This window comes from Elephantulus edwardii, unplaced genomic scaffold, assembly GCF_000299155.1.
Source record: "Elephantulus edwardii isolate Elephantulus edwardi_28Jun2011 unplaced genomic scaffold, EleEdw1.0 scaffold00043, whole genome shotgun sequence".
NCBI lineage: Eukaryota > Metazoa > Chordata > Mammalia > Macroscelidea > Macroscelididae > Elephantulus > Elephantulus edwardii.
This window is the reverse complement of record NW_006399793.1, coordinates 15,250,918-15,269,704: the sequence shown is the minus strand read 5'-3', so window position 1 is coordinate 15,269,704 and position 18,787 is coordinate 15,250,918. Positions and strand designations below refer to the sequence as shown.

The 18,787-nt window shown below is 37.4% G+C and overlaps 1 protein-coding gene across 1 annotated transcript in view; it reads left to right on the top strand.

Annotated features, from left to right (window-relative positions):
- Positions 1-863: 863 nt before the first annotated feature.
- The window catches only part of SPATA9 (spermatogenesis associated 9), a 72,822-nt gene continuing 54,898 nt past the window's right edge, over positions 864-18,787 (top strand). Inside the window, exons 1-2 of the mRNA XM_006885371.1 lie at positions 864-924; positions 1,109-1,197. Of these exons, the coding sequence (XP_006885433.1) occupies positions 864-924; positions 1,109-1,197 (150 nt within the window). The remainder of the gene's footprint in view (positions 925-1,108; positions 1,198-18,787) is intronic.

Genomic DNA, 18,787 nt, shown 5'->3' with positions numbered 1-18,787 from the left:
TAGACTGATTGTTTGACTTTAAAAAGCAAGTAACAACCCAATGAAACTGATAAAGGGAAAATAAATAATGGAGCTGTGAAGTGGAAAAGGAGATTTTATTGTTGTTCTTGCTGTGTGCTGTCAAGGCAGGATCAACTTATAGCTGACCCTCCAGATGATTTTCAGAGGTAGTAAACTGCATGGGAGGAGATTGTCCATTTTCTACATAGCAGCTAGTGGACTTGAATGACTTGCCTTTGGAGATTCAGAACAGCTTCTTACCACTAGGCCACCAGAGTTCTTCAAAAGAGTAATAGTAGGGTTAATTAAAGATGGAGTGATCAAAGATTATGTTTCTGAAGATAAACCAAAGATTTAGAAATTTGGCCTGGATTTATTAATCCTTATTTGGGTGAAGGGAAAAGAGTCCATTCAAAGGCCATTCTGAATTATCTGCTTGTATTTCTCTTCTACTTGGCATCATATGTGAAGTGGTTTTTGACAACACACACACACTCTTTTCAAAGGGTGCCTTGTTTTCAGATGATTCATTAATTGAGGTATCACTGCAGAATTTGGGATAAATTTCAGCTTAGCCAACAGAACTCTTTTTAGCGTGGTTTCCTTTTCAATCCCCTTACTTTTCCTCCTCTACCTCTAAACACACTCTTCTTCCTCTTAGAGCCCAAGTAATTTCCGAACCTTCTGTAACAAGTTCCCAGAGGCCCATTGTGCTGTAACAAAGCATTCCAGCAGTGAGCAGGTTCTGTCCAGGCGTGCCCTCAAGCGTAGAAGGCTACTTTGTCCCTCATTAATGGCAGAGCAGGAGAAGCATTGCCCAGGCCTCTTGGTTTACTAGACACTAGAATCCAAGCAAGATCATTATGTCAGTCAAACTTGTTGGGTGGATATTCAGCCATGTGTTGAAGAATTTTTTTGGGAAAAGTAAACAAATTTTGTTGTTAAGGGCATATGAGTGTGGGAACCAATTTAGAAGAAAGCCCTACAGACTTTCCTGTGTTCCCTGTCACCAAGGAAGGGGATCCAGTGCTCCATGTTACGTTAAGTTGTGTAGAGGAGTTCTATTTGGATAAGCTCCCCCCAACCCCAACTTCTTCTTTTGTCTTAGACCAGGGGCTTCAAAAAGTAATCATGGACGTTGCAGATGAGTTTAAAGATGAATTCCCTGCAATCCTACAACTGTCACAGTCAACCCAGGTAATAAAATACGTTAAAGTTGAAAGGTAATATAAAAAGCAAGTTGTATTTTTAGTATCCTGTGAATTTTTTTAATGCTTGGTTTTTGTCATTGTCATTTACTTGCTTCAATCAAACTCCTATTTTATGTTCCCTTTCATTTCATTTATCTTACTTATTTTTTTGTCTCCCTTCTCCCTTTCTTCTTACCCCTATTAATACTTGGTTTTGAGATCCGTGCTTAAAACATAAGAAAACATTCGTTTCACTTCAGGTAAACAAATTCCAAACCTTACTCAATGAGAAGGAGCCTGTGGAAAGCAGAAAGAGGAAGTAAATCAGATGAATGAATTAAGCTGAAAGAAAATCGCTGTTATTAGATTAGAAATCTGAAACTCTCTCATAATTACAATCTCAATGGGTTTTACTCAAGACTTGCTTAATGTTAAATGTGAAAAATATCTTGGTAGGCTTTAAACCAAATTTGTCTAATTAAATGAGAGTGAAAATCTCATTAGGAGAAATCTTAACAATATGGTATATGTTTTAATGTGGAAAGGAAATATTATGTTGGTATTGAATTGAAGTACCTACCTAAACTTCTACTCCAAAAAATTCTTACCACTGGACCAATAGATATTATGATCAATGGAGAAAATATTAAAATTGTCAACAGCTTCATCTTACTTTGATCCACAATCAACACACTTGATACCAGCAGTCAGGAGAACTAATTGCACTGGCAAAATCTACAGTCAGAGACCTCTCCAAATTACTGAGGAGCAATGATGTCAGTTTGAGGACTAAGATGCATCCAAATCAGGCTAAAGTCTTTCTGATCATTTGCTATGCAACTTAGAGCTAGACAATAAATAAGGATGGCAAAAAAATTGCTGCGTTTGGGCTGTGGTGTTGGAGTACTGAATATTCCATTGACTGCCAAAAGAATGAACAGATACATCTTAGAGAAAGTACAGCCAGAGTGCTCCTTGGAGGCAAAAATGGAAAAGCTTCATCTCATATTTTGGTCACATTACTAGGAGAGGCTATTGTCTCGAGAGGGATGTCATGCTTGGAAATGTGGAGGGTTGGTGAAAGAAAGGAAGACTTCCAAAAGAAATGGATTGACACAGTGACTGCTGCAATCAGCTAAAGTATATCAGAGATTGTGAGGATGGCACAGGGTAGGACAGGGTTCAGATGTGGTGTTCATAGTGTTGTGAGTGCTCGACTTGATGACAGGTAACAATAACAAATACTCCAAAAATTATTTGAGATAGATGAATAGCATACTGTACATGGAAATATAGAGTTTTAAAGAGACATGTGATCAGGGAAGAGTAACCTCTTATTTAAGAGGTACACATAACTCTTACTAAAAGGTACAGAGTTCATAATGGAAAAGTGTGCTTCAGTCATTCTAACCAGTTGCAATAGTATAGTAAGTTATAATGGTATTATGAACAACACACATATTTAGAAAACAGACTCTTAGGAATGTCTAAGGAACAAAGTAAAAACTTTAATAAACAAAAAAGTATTCTGAGTAGTTCACTAACATTGTTTTCTTTGTTGGCCTATGCTTCTGAGTTCTTAGAAATCCTATTCACAATGGAATCAGATTGCTGTGACCATAAAGATTTTTGTTTAATTAGAAAAAAATTTTATTGGCTTATTTTTCAGAAGTAAATCAGTATGCCTTCTAAAATTGTCTTAGTCTGGAAGTTCTGAAATCTGTTTGGTATCATTGTAACATTTTAATCGCTTGCTCTGAACCCTTCTCTATTTTGATCCAATTTCATTGTTTCTGACACACTTACTCCGTTAACTTAGTCTCTGGCGTCAATCCATCTCATTCAGGATCTTCGTCTCCTGTACTGTCCTTCCAATCTTGCAAACATAATGTCATTCTCCAAGGACATTCTCCAAGGGTCCCTCCTGGTCACATTACCAAAGTATGTGAGATGGAACTTCAGAGTCCTTGCCTCCAAGGAGTAGCTTGGTTTCACCCTGTCCACAGGACAAAACTGTTCTCTTAGCAGTCCATAGTATGTTCAATATTATTCTTCAGCACCACAACTCAAAGGCATCAATTCTTCTTTTATCATCCTTAGTCATTGTCCAGCTCTCTGATGCATAGCAAATAATTGCAAAGGCCATGGCCTAGATCAAGTGTACCTTAGTTTCTAGATTGCTATCATTGCTCTTCAGTACTCTGGAAAGGTCCCTGACAGCAGATTTTCCCCAATGCAATTCTTTTTTTTTTTTTTTATTTCCTGGCTGCTGCTACCAAGAATGTTGATTATGGAACTAAGCAAGGAGAAGCTGTTGACAATCTCAGGCTCCATCTATCATGATATCATGGCCCAGTGGTGAACATCTTTGTTTTCTTGATATTGAGCTTCAATTCATACTGAAGGCTGCACTCCTTGACCTTTTGCAGCAAATGTCTCAGGTCCTCCTCAGTTTCAGCAAGCAAGGTTGTGTCATCCACAGGTTGTTGATGGCTCTTCCTCCAGCCCTGATGCCACACTCTTCCTCATAAAGCCCAGAATCCTAGATGGTCTGTTGTGCATATAGATATGGAGATTGAGTTTATCCTTGGCATATACCTTTCCAGATTTTGAACCATGCAGTGTTAACTTACTCTATGTTGACAACTGCTTCCAGGTCCAAGTATAGGTTTTGCATAAGCACAATCAAGTGTTCTGAGATTCACATTCTTCTCAAAGGTAACCACAATTTGTTGTGATCCACACAGTCAAATGTTTTTTTGGCTTGTTTTTGGTTTGGGAGGTTTTTTTGTGTGTGGTGTTTTGTTTTGTGGGGTCTGAAACACAGATAGACATTTCTCTGATATTCTTTGATTTCAGGTAGGATCCAACTAACATTAGCTATAATATCCCTAGTGCCAAGGCCTCTTCTCAACCCAGGCTTCACATCTGACAATTCTCTGTTTATGTGCTGTTCCAGTCATTTTTGGATACTCTTCAGCAGGATAGAGTTTGGAGACTTTAACATTTATTGGCATAGTAGGTGCACTTAAAGGAACCTTGGTAGCATAGTGGGCTAAGTATTGGACTATTAATGGAAAAGTTGGGAGTTCAAATCCACCAGTCACTTCATGGGAGATAGATGTGACAGTCTATGCCAATAAACATTCAAATCTTCAAACTGTATAACACATTTCTACTCTGTCCAATGTGGTTACTATGAATCAGGAGTGACTCAGTGACACTGAGGGTTTTGGCTTAGGTGGACTTAAAACCAACTGGCTGAGAAGTTAAGTTTCTTATGTGGAAGAAAAGAATTATACCACTGAACTATCGCTTCCCCCAAGAAGTTTTAGAGCCATCATCAGCCATTCATTCAGATAACCAACCCATTGGGCATGCCTGGATGAGGCACATCTTATTCTCTAGACTGACATCATTGCTCTTTAGCATTTTTGGAGTGATCCCTGACAGCAGATTTTCCCAGTGCAATTCATCTTTTGATTTCCTGACTGCTGATGCCAATGATGTTGGCTGTGGAACCAGTAAGCTGAAATTGTTAATAATCACAATCTCTTCTCCATCTTTCATGATGCTGCCAAATGGCCCAGTGTTGAGAATCTCTGTTTTTCTTGATGTTGAGCTTCAATCCTACTGAAGACTGCAGCCCTTGAATTTTTGCAGCAAAAGCTTTAGGTCCTCCTCAATTTCAGCAAGCAGAGTTGTCATCTGCCTAACACAGGTTGTTGATGAGTCTTCCTCCAGTCTTCCTTACAGGGTCCAGCTTCCTGAATAATCTGTTCTACTTAATGTCAATGAAGGAAAGTGTGAAATGCGCACACAAAAATACCCCAAATACTTTGTACATAAATGGAAAAAACTCCACACAAACACAATGTTAGAGAATGATGCTATGAAACACAATGTGAATGAAGGAAAATGAGAAACACAATGTATATGAATTTTGTATGCAAACCAATATAAAATAATTTTTTAAAAAAGTTTGGAGACAGGACACATCCCTGATGCACTTCTTTCTTTTTTTTTCTTTCTTGATTTTTAACTATGCAGTGTTTTCTTGCTCTGTTCTGACAACTACTTCCTGGTATAGTTTTCAGATGAGCACAGTCAGGTATTCTGAGATTCCCATTCTTCTCAAAGTCAGCCACAGTTTGTTGTGATCCACACAGTCAAATGCCTTTGCACAGTCAATGAAACACAGACATTCCTATTGTGCTCTCTGCTTCCAGTCAAGATCCATCTGACATTTCTATGATGTTCCTAGTGCCATGGCCTCTTCTAAACCGAGTTTACATTTCTGGCAGTTCTCTGTTGATGCACTGTTCCAGTGTTTTTTATAATCTTCAGCAGGATTTTGCTTGTGGATAATATTAGTGATGTTGTTTGATCATTTCAACAATCTGTAGGATCACCTTTATCGGAATGAGACTAAATATGGATCTCTTCCCTTCAGTTGGCCAGGCACTTGGTAGTTGTCTTCTAGGTTCTTTGGCACAACTTGATTAACACGTCCAGGGTTGCATCTGTTTGTTGAAATTCATCAATTGGTATTACTTGAAAAGGCCAGTGAAGGCTTCATGGAGGTTGTTGTTGTTGTTGTTGTTGTTACATGTTGTCAAATTGGACCAACTCATAGTTGACCTTCCAGCAAGTTTTGAGAGGCTGTAAACCATAGAGGAGGAGATAGCTCATTTTCCTTTCACATAGCTGCTGGTGGATTCATACTACCAGAGAGGTTATGACCCACCTTTGAGAAGGCAGTAAAGCTCCCTTTTTATTAGGCCACCAGAGAGCCCTATTCAAGTAGTGCTTAGTTTAAAAGATGCATAAAAGAAGGTATAAAAGTTCTAGAGTTAAAATGAAATTTTTAAATTGTATCTTAGACTTCAGTTATCCCCCACTTTGTGTCTTTCTACTCTTTATTATTTTTAATCGTTGGAATCTTTGGAGACTTTTCTTGGCTATGCTCTAGATTATTAAGGGAAGAGATAAGAAAGTGTTCATGCCTGGTCTCATTTAAAAGGGACTAACTGGCTTTGTACTGGCAGTGATAATTTAGAAGACCTCAAGATTAACCTTGAAAAATGAAAGAGATAGTTATTTAAAGGTCATTGCCCCTTGGAAGTTGTGATTTTCTCATACTCTCCAATATTAGAGAAACTAATATTTTAAAAAAAAATTGCAACTTTCTTCACAACTATTTTCATCTTTTCCTGCCCTCTGTATATACACAAACCAAGAAACTTTGGTACAAACAGAACAAGGGGACATTGTACATTATAATAACAACAACAACAACAAATAGTAGGTTATTAACTAGATTAGTTTTTAAATATTCATATTAAGATGGTATAAATAGTATTATTTCAAGGATGATCTCTAGTCCCCAAATATACTTAAACAAATGGTTTCCATATTGGATGTTAGGTGCCATCAAGGTAGATCTGACTGACACAAAATTAGGTAGATATCAAAGAGCAAAACCCTGCCTAATCCTGTGCCATCCTTATAATCTCTGCTTTGTTCAAGCCCAACATGTTTTCACTGTGAAAATCCATCCCTTTTAGAGTCTGTACTTCCTTCTTCTAACTTCTGATTTTCCAATTCAGTGGTGTTATATTTTAAATTGCTCAGTTGTGTGGTTATTGCTTCTCAATGTAGAAATTGTCTTTTCAGTCACTTGCTATGCATCTGCGAGCTGGACAGTGAATAAGGATGACAGAAGACGAATTTATGCCTTCAAGCTGTGGTGTTGGAAAAGAAAATATCCCATGGACTTTCAAAAGAGAAACAGATATGTCTTAGAGAAAGTGCAGCCAGAGTGCTCTTTAGAGGCAGAGATAACAAAGCTTTCTCTCACGGACTCTGGGCATGTTGCTAGGAGAGGTTATTCCTTGGAGAGGGTCATTATGCTTGGAAAGGTGGAGAGTCAGTGAAAGAGAGGAAGACCTTTAACCAAAGGAGCTGACCTTACACAGTGGCTGCAGCAATGCGTGTAAGTGTTTCAGAGGTGATGGATAGGGCACAGGATAGGACAAGATTCAGATCTCTTAGTCATAGTGTCTTTATGAGTCGTGCTTGACTTGATAGCACCTAAAAACAACAACATATTTAGAAACAGACTAACATGCTATCCTGGAGCAAAAGACATTTGAAGAGAGTGGTGGGAGAATTTTAGTATGGGAATATACCCATAGCAATGGTTACTAAAAAGTCCTTCAAAGCTAAATATTTTGAAAGAAATGTTCTTTCTAGGCCCAGGAAAATTAATGTTAGAAGGCTGTCTTGAAGTCACAACTTCTGTGGTCATCGGTTCCTGCCCAGAAAGCCAAGAATTCCCAACCTGTCTATATCTACTAACTTTGATAAAATGAAAGAGATTTAAGGTTTACTCTTAAAACCTGCAAATGACATGGAGAGTTTAAACTATTCAACCTTTAAATTTGAACAAAAAAATAATTGTGTACTATAATTGGGGCACTATAAATGAGTCAAGATGATACCTAATAAAATTAAAGAAACTTTTTGTAGCCAACAAGATCAATTTTGTGGTTTTAATTTTGAAAAGTTATTATAATATTTTTATGTTAATAATAGGAACATGAACCATCTATGTTTGCTTGCCAATCGCTTCCTCCATACACCTACAAGTATTTTCATAAGCATCACTGTACCAACCAAACATAGAAAGTGATCTGTTATTTGTCTAAAATATTTTGTTTTTTATTCTGTTACTGTTTTACTATATACCATTGAATTTAACTATATGATGAAGAAGGTGGCATCAGGTTTGGAGGAAGACTCATCAACAACCGGTGTTATAAAGATAACACAATCTTGCCTTCAGAAACTGAAGAAGACTTGAAGTACTAATCACAGAAGATCAAAGACCTGAGCCTTCAGTCTGAATTACACTTCAATATCTAGAAAATAAAAGTCATCACCACTGGACCAGTAGGCAACATCATGATATATGAAGAAAAGATAAAACTGTTAACTATTTCATTTTACTTGAATCCACAATCGACACCCATGGTAATAGCAGTAAAAAGATCTAAATTTGTGTTGCATTGAGAAAATCTACTATCAAGGGCATCTCCAAAGTGCTAAAGAGGATAGATATCAGTTTAAAGATTGCATGTCTGACCCAAGTCATGGTGTTTTCAGTTTCTTCCTGTGCTTGTGAAAGTTGGGCAATGAATAAAGAAGAGTGGAGAAGAATTACTGCCTTTGGATTGTAGTGTTGGCAAAAAGTACTCAATATACTGTGGATAAAGAACAAACAAATTTATTGAGAGGAAGTGAAACCAGAGTGTTTTTTTTGGAGACAAAGATGGTGAAACTTTGTCTCACATAGTTGGAAATGTTGTCAGCCTGTATTCAGTATTCCCTCAAAAAACACATCATGACAGGGAAAGTAGAGAGTCAGCAGATGAGAGAAACTCCAAATGAAATGGATTGACAAAGTGCCTGCAACAATGGGATTGAGGATGAAAGAGATTGTGAGAATGGTGCAGGATCGGCTGAGGTTGTTCATAGGATCACTGTGTCGAAGCTGACTGCTTGGTACCTAGCAACAACAGTATACTAGTGTAGAAAGAACATAAGGTGGTGTAACACTTGAGTGTTCTCAGTGGTTTCAGGAGCTGCTTCTTGGAAGAAAAGATATCATAATCGGCTCCAAGATAGATTACAGTCTGGGAAATTTGTGGGCAGTTCTACTTAGTTACATTGAGTTCTTAGGAACTGGAATTTGGCTTCATAATTACTAACAACAAAAATAATAACAGATCCTTGCAGAATCCATATAAAAATTTGGATTTAATATACAGATATATGTTGTTGTTGTTACAGACCATTAAGTCACCTGCAACTCACAGCAACCCTATGTATGTATAATAGCTTTGATCACTGCCCAATCCCGAGTCATTCTTACTGACTCCAGACTACCTAATTCCATTGCCCTAGTTACTGTATCAATCCTTTTCATCTGGGGCCTTTCTCTCCTGCGCTGTCTATCCACGCTTCCAAGAATGATGTCCTTTTCCAAGAACCGGTCCCTCCTGGCCACCGGCCCAAAGTAAGTGAGGCGGAGCTTCAAAATTCTAACCTCCAAGGGGAAACTTGGTATCACTCTCTTCAAGACAGACCTATTGAGTTTTTTGGTGGTTCATGTAGATGTACTTTTCTGAATTCTTTGTTTTGTTTTAATGTGGGACAAACATTAACAGAGATGCACAATGATGTCTGGAGAATATCTGTAGTGGTATTACGATTTCTAAATATAGTAAGATCAGGCCTGTGGTTCTAATGTTTTATAATGATTATATTTGAGAAAAAGAAGATTTCTTGTTTTTCTCTTTCTCAAGCATAACAATAGCAGAGCTGTGATTAGAATGTTCTATAATTCCATTTTTTTTTTCTTTTGGTGGATTGTTTCACTAGAAACCTTGTAAAAGTCACAAAATACACAGTACAATTAAATCTTTCTAGGTGGTTTCTAATTTAATTTTAGGTATATTCCTCTGATATTTCTAACATTTAATTTGCTGTATTTTCTGATATTCTTCATTGACTAATTTTGACAAATATTTGCAGAGCACTTTCCTATGTGCTAGAACATATTCTTAGCATTGGAGGAACACCAAGTATCCAAATATAAAATACTGCTATCATAGAACTCTGATGGCCTAGTGACAAGAAGCTGCACTGCAATCCTGAAGGCACACAGTTCGAAGCCACCAGCTGACCCATGGGAGAATGATAGCAATCTCCTTCCATGTCATTAACTGCCTCTGAAAACCTGCTAGAGGGTCATCCATGGATCAGTACACAACCACAACATCCCAGAACTTACTCCTTAGTCAAGTAGAAGAACAGTAAATTTTAAAAAAAATTGAGGAAATTATATGAAGGCATACCTCATTTTCCTGTGGATGGATGGAAAAAAAATTGAAACTGTCAATACCTTTATATTACTTGGGTTCATAATTAACACCCTTGCTTGGTACCAGAAGTCAGAAAATCAGGAGATGTATTTATTGCACTAGGAAACTGCATTTAGGGGCCTCTCCAAATTATTGAGTAGTAATGATGTCAGTTTGAGGACTAAGGTGTGTCTGAATCAGGCCATAGTCTTTATGATCATTTGCTATGCATCTAAGGTCTGGACAATGAATGAAAGAAGAAGAATTGACGCCTTTGATCTGCAGTATTGGAGAAGAGCACTGAACATCCCATGGACACCCAAGAGAACAGATATGTCTTAGAGAGCGTGCAGCCTGAGTGCTCTTTGGAGGCAAGAATGATGAGACCTCACCTCACATACTTTGGCATGTTGCTAGGAGGGGCTAGCTATTTCTTGGAGAAGGACATGATGTTGGGAAGGATAGAGGGTCAGCAAAGGAAAGGAAGACCCTCAACTAGGTGGATTAAGACAGTGACCACCGTAATGGGCTCTAATATGTTAGGAAGTGTGAGGAGGGCACAGGATAGAGCAGGGTTCAGATCTCTCATTCATAGGGTCATTATGAATTGAACCTAAGAACATTTTCTTTGCTTTATTTTATTGCAGTTCACAGATACTATATTTTATCCAAATTTAAGGGTTTTGTGGCAACCCTATGGAACAATCTATTAACATCATTTTTTTTAACCACATGTGCTCAATTTCTATCTCAATGTCATATCTTGGTAATTCTCACGGTCATTTCAATTTTTTTTTCCACAGCGCTATTGCTGTAGTTTATTGACTACATTCTACAGATATACAGGGGAGATAATGCAGGCTCAGTTCCAGACCACAGCAATAAAACAAATATGACAATAAAACAAGTCACATGAATTTCTTGGCCTCCCAATACACATAAAAGTCCTATTTACATTATACTGTAGTGTAGGGGGAAAGCTGGAAGCTCAAGAAAAGGAGACAGAAGTCTTTTATTTCTCTAGTAGAGCTAGTTTAAAAGTAACCTACAAAAGATAAGGGCTGTTTAAAATCATCAAATCATATTAGCGATTTCTTTTTAAAAAGAAAGAAATCTTTTTCTCTATGGAAGGATTGTAACTTCTCCCCCGCTGCCCCCTTAGCATTCCCAGTGCCACAACTGTGTATTCTGAGTGCTCAGATTCAGTTTCTAATATTATTATTCTTAATAGTAATGCACATGCTTTTGGAAATTTATTTCATGGTTTGTGGCAGGGGAAATAAAAATGGGAACATTTTGTTGTGATAAAATAATCCTTTCAGAGGTATCTCAGAAAGCATAAAAGAAAAAAATTTAAAAACCAGGAAGGTAAGCATACTAGTCAAATTGTAACAATCTGAGCTTTAAAAGAAAATAGATGATTATCTTTTCAAATGGGTTCAGTCTGATGGAAAAAGCCATGCATTTATAACACAAAAAATAGACACCATGGCACAACATTTGCTAAAATATTTTGGTGACATACACTTAGAAATCTTAATTAGTGTCATATTTGCTTCACATGAATCATGTGAACCCACAGTAGAGCATTGACTTACAGTCAGATTCTTTTTTTAAGAGAAAAACTTAGAGAGATGATGTAAAAGAAGGAAATAGTTTAGCCAATGAGAGGAGAAATCAAAAGCAATATTTGGACTAATTAATCAAGATTGATTAATGGAAACAGATGAGAAAAATCAGTGAATCCATTACAATGTGTACAGACCACCACAATTTTATAAAGAAATTTGAAGAATAAGGAGAAGGGGAATGCACAATGTTAACTACAAAAATGAAGGGTCCACAAAACAGGAGGAAAAATGTGGGACATCATTCAAAAGCATTAAACAAGCTTACCATTTCCAACTCTTTGCTATTGTGAACAAAGCAGCAATGAATATGGGTGTGCATATATCTGCTTTGATGGCAGTTACGGTTTCTTTAGTGTATATTCCCAATAGTGGAATTGCTGGGGTCAAATGGTATCTCTATTTGCAACTTTCTGAGGAGGCGCCATACCACCTTCCACAGTGGTTGAAAAGTTTTACACTCCCAAAAGCAGTGAATAAGGGACCAGTTTCTCCACAACCTCGCCAGCATTTGTTGCTTGCAAGCCTGAGAACTTTGTAACACTGGCTCTATTTTGAGCCTATTTCATTGTCTATGACACATCTACCCCCATTACCCCAGTCACTGAGTCAATCCATCTCATCCAGGGTCTTTTGTGCTTGGCTGTTCCTCCACCCTTCCAAGCACAATGTCCTTCTCCAAAGAGTGGTCCTTCCTGGCCACATGCCCAAAGTATGTGAGATGGAGCTTCAAAATGCTTGCCTCCTAGGGGAAGCCAGGCTTCACCCTCCCCAGGGCAGATCTGTTCTCTTAGCATCCACAGTATGTTCAGTACTCTTCTCCAGCACCATGACTCAGGACATCAGTTCTCTCTATCATTCTTACTCATTGTCAAGTTTTCTAAGACATAGCAAGTTATTGTGAAGACCATGTTTGGATCAGGTACACCTTAGTCTCTAGACTTATATCATTGCTCTTCAGTACTCTAGAAGTTCCCTGACAGCAGATTTTCTCAATGCAATTTGCCTTATTTCCTGGATGTTGGTACTAAGAGGATTGATTGTGGAGTCTGTTAACTGAAGCTGTTAACAATCTCAATCTCTTCACCATTTATCCTGCCAATTGGACCCTGATGAGAATCTTTGTTTTCTTTATCTTGAGCTTCAGTATATATTGAAGGCTGCAGTCCTTGACCTTCTGCAGCAAAAGTCTCAGGTCCTCCTTAGTTCCAGCAAGCAAGGTTGTGTCATTTCATAACGTGAGTTGTTGATGAGTCTTCTTCCAGTCCTGATGCCACATTCCTCCTCGTAGAGCCCAGCCTCTCAAATTGCCTGTTCCACCTATAGATTGAAAAGATATAGAGATAGGATGCATATGCCTCTCCAGATTTTGAAGGTGTTTCCTTACTCTGTTTTGACAATTGCTTCCAGGTCCAAGTATGTTCTTGTTGTTATTATGTGCCATCGAGTTGCCTGCAACTCATAGCGACCCTATGTACAATAGCCCTAAACCCTGCTCTATCCCTTGCTAATCTTATTGTCTCTGAAACACCTATCCTCATTACCTCAATCACTGAATCAATCCATCTCATTAAGAGTCTTCCTCTCTTGTGCTGTCCCTCCACCCTCCCAAGCATGACGTCCCTCTCCAAGGCCTGATCCTGCCTTGCAACATGTCCAAAGTATATCAGACAAAGCTTCAGTATCCTTGCCTCCAAGAAGCAGCCTGGCTTCACCCTCTCCAGGACGAACTTATTTGTTCTCCTAGCAGGCCATGGTATATTCAGTACCCTTCTCTAACACCACAGCTCAAAGACATCAAGTCTCCTTCTATCATCCCTAGTCATTGTCCAGCTCTCTGATGCATAGCAAGTAATTGCAAAGACCATGGCCTGTATCAGGTGCACCTTAGTCTCCAGACTGACATTGTTACTCTTCAGTTCTTTGGAGAAGTCTCTGACAGCAATCTTTCCCAATGCAGTTCATCTTTTAATTTCCTGGATGCTGGTATCGAGAGTATTGACCATTAGAGCTTTACATAAGCACAGTCAAGTGTTTTGGGATTTCCATTCTTCTCAAAGTTAGCCACACTACATAGTCAATGAAACACAGATAGACCTTTCTCTGGTACTCTCTGCTTTCAGGCAAGATCCAGCTAACATTGTCTATAATGTCCCTAGTGCCACAGCTTCTAAACCCAGAGTGAATATCTGGCAGTTCTCTGCTGATGTTCTGGTCCAGTCATTTTTTTATAATTTCCAGCAGGATCTTGCTTGTGTGTGATATTAATGATATTTGATAATTTCCACACTCTGTCGGGTTATTTCTTTTTGGAATAGGTATAAATATGAATCCCTTCCAGTAAGTTGTCCAGGTGGTTGTCCTCCAGATTTCTTGGCACAGCCTGGTGAGTGCATCCAAGGCAGCATCTGTTTGTTGAAATATGTCAATTGATAGGCAATCAATTCCTTCGGCTTTTTTTGTTTTTGTTTTTGCCAATTCCTTCAGAGGAACTTGAATTTCCTCTTTCATCATCACTGGCTCTTGATCATACACACATTACACACATTATATTCTTTGATGGGGATCAAAACTTATGCACCATATTTAAAGGTCTAAATGAATGTTATGTGTGTGTGTGTTGTTAGGTATCCTCAAATTGGCTCTGACTCATAATGATACATCAAAACAAAACATTGCTTCATTATTACAGCCACCGTGCCATTCACCTCGTTCAAAGTCTTCATCTTTTTACCAAACATTCTATTTTACCAAACATTATGGATTTACTCTAGGAATTGGCTTCTCCAGATAAAAGTAATTTTCTCAGATTATTTGCTCCTTACAGCTTAAATAGGTATAGAGAAATGATACACGTATTTATTTTAAAGCTTGCAATATTCCTTATTTTATCCAAATGACTCCTTTTCTTCTGTGTACAGCCTTCATATGAGCACAATTAAATACTTCAGGATCCTAATTCTCTGCTGTTCTCTATAATGAATTATGACACAAATCATTGTATGTTTTTGCATAGTCAACAGCATACAATTAAACATCTTTCTGCTATGCTCTATTCTCAGCCAAGATCCACATGATGTCTCTTCTTCCATGTCCTCTTCTAACTTTATCTTGAATTTCTGGCAGTTCCTTATCACTTTACTGCTCCAGCTATTTTGGCATAATCTTCAGCAAGGTATTACTTCTATGTGATATTAATTATTTTTTATAATTTTTACATCCTATTTTTTGACATTAATTTGTCCAGAGCTACATCCATTAGTACAACCACTTCAACTGCTATTTTGTAAATTCCTGGAGCTTTGCATTTTGCCAGAGCTCCAAAATCAGCTTGCCCTTCTTCCTTCATTACCATTGGTCATTATCAGATACTAACTCCTAAAATTGTGACGTGTCCATTACCTATCTTTGTACAGTGACTCTACATTCTCTCCTCTTCTTTTGATGCTTCCTGTAACATTATTCTATATTTTCCCCAGAGAACACTTCAGTTTTGAAACTTGTAGCTTGAATTTGTTAGTTCTTTCAGATCGAGAAATGCTGAGTGTGTCTTCCCTTTTGGTTTTCTGATGACAGCTTTTTACATATTTTGTTATAGTACTGTTCTTTGTCTCCTCAATCTGCCCTTTGAAATTTTCAGTTTTCTCACATCATTTCTTGTTTTGTTTTAGATTCTCTCATTTCAAAGATAATTTTCAGAGTCTCTTCTGACATCCATTTGGATTTTTTTCCCTTTTCATTCATGTTATTTTAATAACATTTATGTTCTTCCTTGATGTCATCCTACAAATTTTCTGGTCTTTGGTTATTAGTGTTCATTGTATCTATATGTATCTACATATCTCTCTCTCTTTCTCTCTCTCTCTCTCTCTGTCTCTCTCCCTGTCTCTCTCCCTATCTATATTAGATATAATATCTACATTTAGGTTAACAATAATCAAGTTTATGTTTTTTATCTCATAGACTTATTTTAATTAATTTTAAACTTCCACTTGCATAGAGCAGTTGATGGTCCCCAGGAGTACCTGGTCTTGTTCTGACTGGAAATACTGATGTGCTGTCCATATCTTTAAGCAGAAGTAGTCTGTTTTATTCCTATGTATTCCATGGGGAAAGGGTCACATGTACAGCTGACAATTTCTTTCTTTTTAACTACAATATGTTTGTTTTGAATTGTACTGAAAAGTTGTTAATTGTACAAAATTCTATCATGCAATCTCTGGCCTCAATTCTATCACCAAGGCCATGTTTTCCAGGTTTAATCTTCCTCTTCTGCTTTTAATCTTTGCATTCCAATCACGAATTCACCTTGATTGCATGTTCGATCAATTTCAGACTGTAGAAGTTAGTCACCATCCTCAGTTTCTTCATCTTTAATCTCTAATTTCTCTGTCTTTGGTTATTAGTACAAAATCTGAACAGCAATTGCATTAACATTTTTTTGAATGTGTATGGATATCATCTGATTTCTGATAGCATTATTCTTCAGGATTCATCTGGAAATGTGTCTAGGAATTGGGGTTGAAATCAATACCATCCGTTTTCAATTTCTTATTTCTAATATAGTTGAAGATATGATTATCTGATCTAAAATGGCCAATCCTAGTCCAGTTCAACTCTTTAAAGCCCAAGGTGTCAACCTCTATATACTTAATTTCATTTCAACAATTCCCAAATTTGTTTAATTCAACTTTGTATATTCATCTTACAATTATTAATGGACATTTGTAGTTGTTTCTCATTTTGAGACATGACACAATAGCCATTAAAGGCCCTTTATAGATTGAACGTTTTATTCCATCCATATAGTTAAGGTAGACATTGCTTCCCAGAGGCATCTCTTTCTCAGTTATATTTTATGTGTCTCCAACCAGATGTCCTCATCTTTTGTTACTGTATCAACAATATTCTGCTGCTTTTCACAAAGTTTTCAATGACGTAACAAATTGACAGATAAATAACAGAGATGTACATATCCTTTAAATATGTATAAAACCCAAACCACTGTTCTTCAGTCAGTTCCAACTCATGGTGAGCCTTTTTTAGGTTTCCAAAGCTGTAAATCTTATTTCAGCTGCTGGCCTTTTTTGTTAGTAGCTCAGCATGTTTGCATTGGAAATATAACCCCTGTTGTTATTGTTAGGTGTGCTTGAATTGAATGTTACCCACAGCAACTTTATGAAAAACAGATCTGAGCCCTGTCCTATCCTGTGCCGTTCCTGCCATTTCTGAGATATTCGAGCCCATTGTTATCAGTCACTGTGTCAATCCACCTGCTTGGGAGTCTTCCTCTCCTTCGCCATTGCCCATCTTTATGATACCTCTACTTTATGATTATAATTTGTAATGGAGAAAAAGATCTCACAAATTGTAATCAAATGTAAAACTAACTATTCCAGCTTCTCCATCTTGAGGGAGCTTTGGGAAGGATCAGTTCAGGAAAGCACAAACGTACAAAAGAAAGTGAATCTCCACAGCTAGAAGCTTTGGCTACAGGTCACAATGTGATGCCTTTCCTTGCACAACTAAGGTTGTTCTTAGTTGCTGTTGAGTCAATTCTGGGTAATATCAACCGATTCTACCAGCAGATTATCTTGCTTATTATATTTGCCATGCAACTAACTGTCCTCTAAGGATTGCTTTTAACATGAATTTTGGTACTGTAGCATTGGAGCAGCTCACAAAGGAGTCCTTAACTACATGGTTTTAGCACTTTGAAGCTAACTGACAGGTCAAAAGTTTGAACCCAGCACCTTCTCCTGGGCAGAAAAATGTGACTGTTTGCTTCCACAAGGATGTATAGCCTTCAACATTCTATCTAGCAGTTCTACTCTGTCCTAAAGGGTCCTAAAAGAGTGAATGAATCCATTGGCAATAGTTATAAAAAATATTTCATTAAGCTTTTTGAAAAGTTTACATAGCAAATTCCTATTTAACAACGTTTATAAACATTGTTCTGTGTCTTGTTAACATTCTCATTATTTCTGTTCTAGTTAGTCTCGGGTAGTTAGGTCTGGTGGCCTATTGGCAAGAAACTGTGCTGCAATCCCAGAGGAGCATGGTTTGAATCCACCATATGCCCCGCTGGAGAAGGAGGGGCAATCTCCTCCTGTGCCAGTCAGATCGGATTGGACAGTATATTAGAAGGGGGGGAGGAAGTCATGTTTTTTCTGATTAGTCTCTTTTCTTGATTCCTGCTTCTCTGTCATCCATCCATCTTCCCATCTTTGCTTTAGTTTGAAAGTTTGTTCTCCAACAGATAATTAACCTTTTGTTTTTTTATGTAAAAGGAACAAAGAACCCATGGGTGATATTGTTTAAAAGCAAATATGTTATGTAGTGAAAAATTATCTATGAGGGCAGTTTCAGTTCAATATTTAAAGAGTATCTCAGTTTCAAAATTTTCCAAGCCTTTTCAGGTGCAATACGTCTGGTCTTTGTTTGTTTGTTAAGATAGTGAGGGTTTTGTCCCACAATTTCCCCCATTATAAAAGGTCATCTGTTGTTGCCCTGGTTAGAGCAATATTGGCAGCTGATCACAAGCTATTTCTTCTAGTCTCTCACTATGTGACGCCATGATTCATTCAGGTAGTTGATACTGTCGATTAGTTTCTTCTTTGTGTCTTTGGTTGCTATTTTTCTCTTTTGATCCATTTGAATAGAGATCAATCACCAGGCCACCTGAAAGCCTTTAAAATCTCAGGCATTACTTATTCAACTAGGATATAGAACATAAACTTAATAGAGTGTATTGTGACAATTGACTGATATGCTCCACATAGGAAACCATAGTCCTAACTTGCTGGTTTTATATGGGAGATACCTGTCATATGTTCCCTATGTGCTTTATTATATGCATTAATAGATATAGCTTACACAAACATATATAGATAGCATATAGAAACATATATATAGCATACACAAACAGATATGAATATAAATAGAGACAGAGATGATATAGATATAGACATAGACATAGATAGATATAGATATAGATATAGATATAGATATAGATATAGATATAGATATAGATATAGATATA